The sequence below is a fragment of the Cebus imitator genome, unplaced genomic scaffold (genome assembly GCF_001604975.1).
Source record: "Cebus imitator isolate Cc_AM_T3 unplaced genomic scaffold, Cebus_imitator-1.0 Scaffold2, whole genome shotgun sequence".
NCBI classification, from domain to species: Eukaryota; Metazoa; Chordata; class Mammalia; order Primates; family Cebidae; genus Cebus; species Cebus imitator.
The window spans coordinates 3,214,341-3,217,614 of NW_016107317.1; the positions used below are offsets into that span (position 1 = coordinate 3,214,341).

The following is a 3,274-nucleotide window of genomic DNA, read 5'->3' on the forward strand; positions in this document are numbered from 1 at the left end:
CTATAAACTACTTTGGGCAGTATGGCCATTTTCATGATATTGATTCTTCCTAACCATGAGCATGGAATGTTTTCCATCTGTTTGTGTCCTCTCTTCTTTCCTCGAGCAGTGGTTTGTAGTTCTCCTTGAAGAAGTCCTTCACATCCCTAATAGTTGTATCCCTAGGTATTTAATTCTCTTTATAGCAATTGTGAATGGGAGTTCACTCATGATTTGGCTGTCTATTATTGGTGTATGGGAATGCTTGTGGTTTTTACACATTGATTTTGTATCCTGAGATTTGCTGAAGTTGCTTATCAGCCTAAGGAGATTTTGGGCTGAGATGATGGGGTTTTCTTTCTTTTTTTTTTTTTTGTTTCTGGCGGTTTTTTTTTTTTTTAATTAAAGAAATCCAGTGTCTCAAAAACTTGTGAAAATGTGTTTAAAAAAGAAAGGGCCGGTAAGCCTGTCACATCAGTCTGCCCATATGCCTATTGTACCTTCTGATGTCAACAGAGTGCAAAAGCCTCTGTTTTCACAGTCCCTATGATACTAACTCTCACAACTGTACCTCTCTAGAGAAAAAACAGAAAATAGAGAACAAAAGGAAGGCAGTTCTACTAGTGAGAAGATGCAAATTAAAAGCAAACTGGAAAGCAAGAGCAGTAGTAAGGGTGAAATGAGAGACTGGAGTTGAGACTGCTTGAGAAATCTGGCTATGTAGCTTTGGTTTGGGGGACCAAGGAAGAGGCTGGACATAAAAAGTGCAATCTACATTGGTAATAAATGGTCATCCCTTTCTTCTGACTCTTCCCCCAGCTGGTCATCCCCCACACCACGATACGCTGCAGGCACATTTCGAGGTTTAGAACGGCAGACAAAGTCACAGCCATCTGCCACCAGGTTGCCAAGATCCTGCCAGAAGGCTAAGTGGGGAAACTGCTCCACTCCTTTGGCTCCCACCACCAGTCGCTGGTATAGGAACCTCCAACAACATAAACAGCAACCAGTGATACAAACGTGACAAGTAAGATAGAACCCGTGCTGAGGTGGGAGATCTCTGGGGAACAGGCCAGGCTGCTATCCATCTCAAAGAGGTAGAAACAATCTTGGACTTTGCCTCGCTCCTCAGACACAGGGTTAAAATTGTCCGCTAGGGTGTGTCGGTTGCAGGAGATCATCACCACTGCACGACGCTGCTCCTTGCCACAGTGGTTGTCATATTCATCACCCCCTTTATAGATCAGCATGATCCAATTACTTCCATTGAAGATGTGAGTCTCGTTGAGCCTCCCTACCACTGTCTCCTTCCCATTACTTTTGTTGATTTGCACGAGGCCTGCCCCAGAAGTGTGGTTGCCAGCTTCCCGGCACACTCTGAATATGTAGATGTATGTTTCTGAGCCCTGGCCCACAGTGCTCTCAAAGCTTTTATTAAACAGTGGTTTCAACCTCTTCACTAGAGCCAACTCTTTCTCTGATTCTTTACCCTTTTCTCCTACCAAGTCGCAAGTTTTTTCATCTGTCTGCCAAGATTCTCTCACTGCCACAGCCAGGAGTAGCAGCAGTAGCATTCTAGTCCTCCAGGAGCTGTAGAAAGGGAACATCGTGTCGCGGGAAACTGGAGCAGCCAAAGCTCACAATCCCTGGTGAATATGCGTCTGGGGATGGGAGACAGGGCCTGCTAGAAGCCGGCCGCAGACCCCGGTCCCAGAGCTAGTGTCAGAGGCCAGCGTCGCCCCTAGTGCCTTGTTGTGCCCCCGGGGTTTTCTAAATATACAATCATGTCATCTGCAAACAGGGACAATTTGACATCCTCTCTTCCTATTCGAATATCCTTTATTTCTTTCTCTTGCCTGATGGCCCTGGCCAGAACTTCCAATACTATGTCAAATAGGAGTGGTGAGAGAAGACATCCTTGTCTTGTGCCAGTTTTCAAAGGGAATGCTTCCAACTTTTACCCATTCAGTTCCATTTTGCCCACCTTAAACTTCATATGAAATCAAAAGGGAGCCCATATAGCCAAGACAATCTTAAGCAAAAAAAAAACAAAAAACAAAAAACGAAGCTGGAGGCATCATGCTACCTGACTTCAAGCTATATTACAAGGCTACTATAATCAAAACAGCATGGTACTGGTACCAAAACAGAGATATAGACCAATGGAACAGAACAGAGGCCTCAGAAGGATTGCCACACAGCTACAACCATTTGATCTTTGACATATCTGACAAAAACAAGCAATGGGGAAAGGATTCCCTGTTTGATAAATGGTGTTGGGAAAAACTGGCTAGCCATGTGCAGAAAGCTGAAACTAGATCCCTTCCTTACACATTATACAAAAATTGACTCTAGATGGATAAAAGAATTAAACATAAGGCCTAACACCATAAAACTCTAGAAGAAAACCTGGGAATACCATCCAGGACATAGGCATAGGCAAGGACTTCATGACTAAAACACCAAAAGCAATGGCAACAAAAACCAAAATAGGCAAGTGGGATCTAATTAAACTTAACAGCTTCTGCACAGCAAAAGAAACTATCAATAGAGTGAACTGGCAACCAACAGAACGGGAAAAAAATTTTTCAATCTACCCATCATACAGAGAACTTAACAAATTTACAAGAAAAAAAAACCCCATAAATATATATATACATATACATATATATATGTATATATATATGTATATATACATATATATATACATATATATATATATGTATATGTATATATACATATGCCATTTACATTCAATGTTAGCATTGAGATGTGAGGTACCATTGCATTCATCATGCTATTTGTTGCCTGTGTACCTTGGTTTTTCATTTTTTGTTTTTGCTTTTTAAATTGTTTTCTTGTTTCATATGTCCTGTGTGATTTATGCTTTAAAGAGGTTCTGTTTTGATGTGTTTCTAGGATTTGTTTCAAGATTTAGAGCTCCTTTTAACAGTTCTTGTAGTGGTGGCTTGGTAGTAGCAAATTCTTTCAACATTTGTTTGTCTGAAAAAGGCTGTATCTTTTCTTCATATGTGATGCCTAGTTTTTCTGGATACAAAATTCTTGGCTGATAATTGTTTTGTTTGAGAAGGCTGAAGACAGGGCCCCAATTCCTACTAGCTTGTAAAGTTTCTGCTGAGAAATCTACTGTTAATCTGACAGGTTTTCCTTTACAGGTCACCTGGTTCTTTTGTCTCACAGCTCTTAAGATTCTTTCCTTCATCTTAACTTTAGATAACCTGAAGTGATCTAAATGTACCTAGACAATGATCTTTTTGTGATGAATTTTCCAGGT

At 41.0% G+C, this 3,274-nt stretch overlaps 1 protein-coding gene across 1 annotated transcript; it reads right to left on the reverse strand.

Moving 5' to 3' along the window:
* Window positions 1-365: 365 nt before the first annotated feature.
* Window positions 366-1,737, reverse strand: LOC108304429 (cation-dependent mannose-6-phosphate receptor-like). The gene is given in 2 exon segments (XM_017528602.2): window positions 366-965; window positions 968-1,737. Coding segments are annotated over 2 exon segments (834 nt in total). The 5' UTR covers window positions 1,587-1,737; the 3' UTR covers window positions 366-750.
* Between the last annotated feature and the right edge of the window lie 1,537 nt (window positions 1,738-3,274).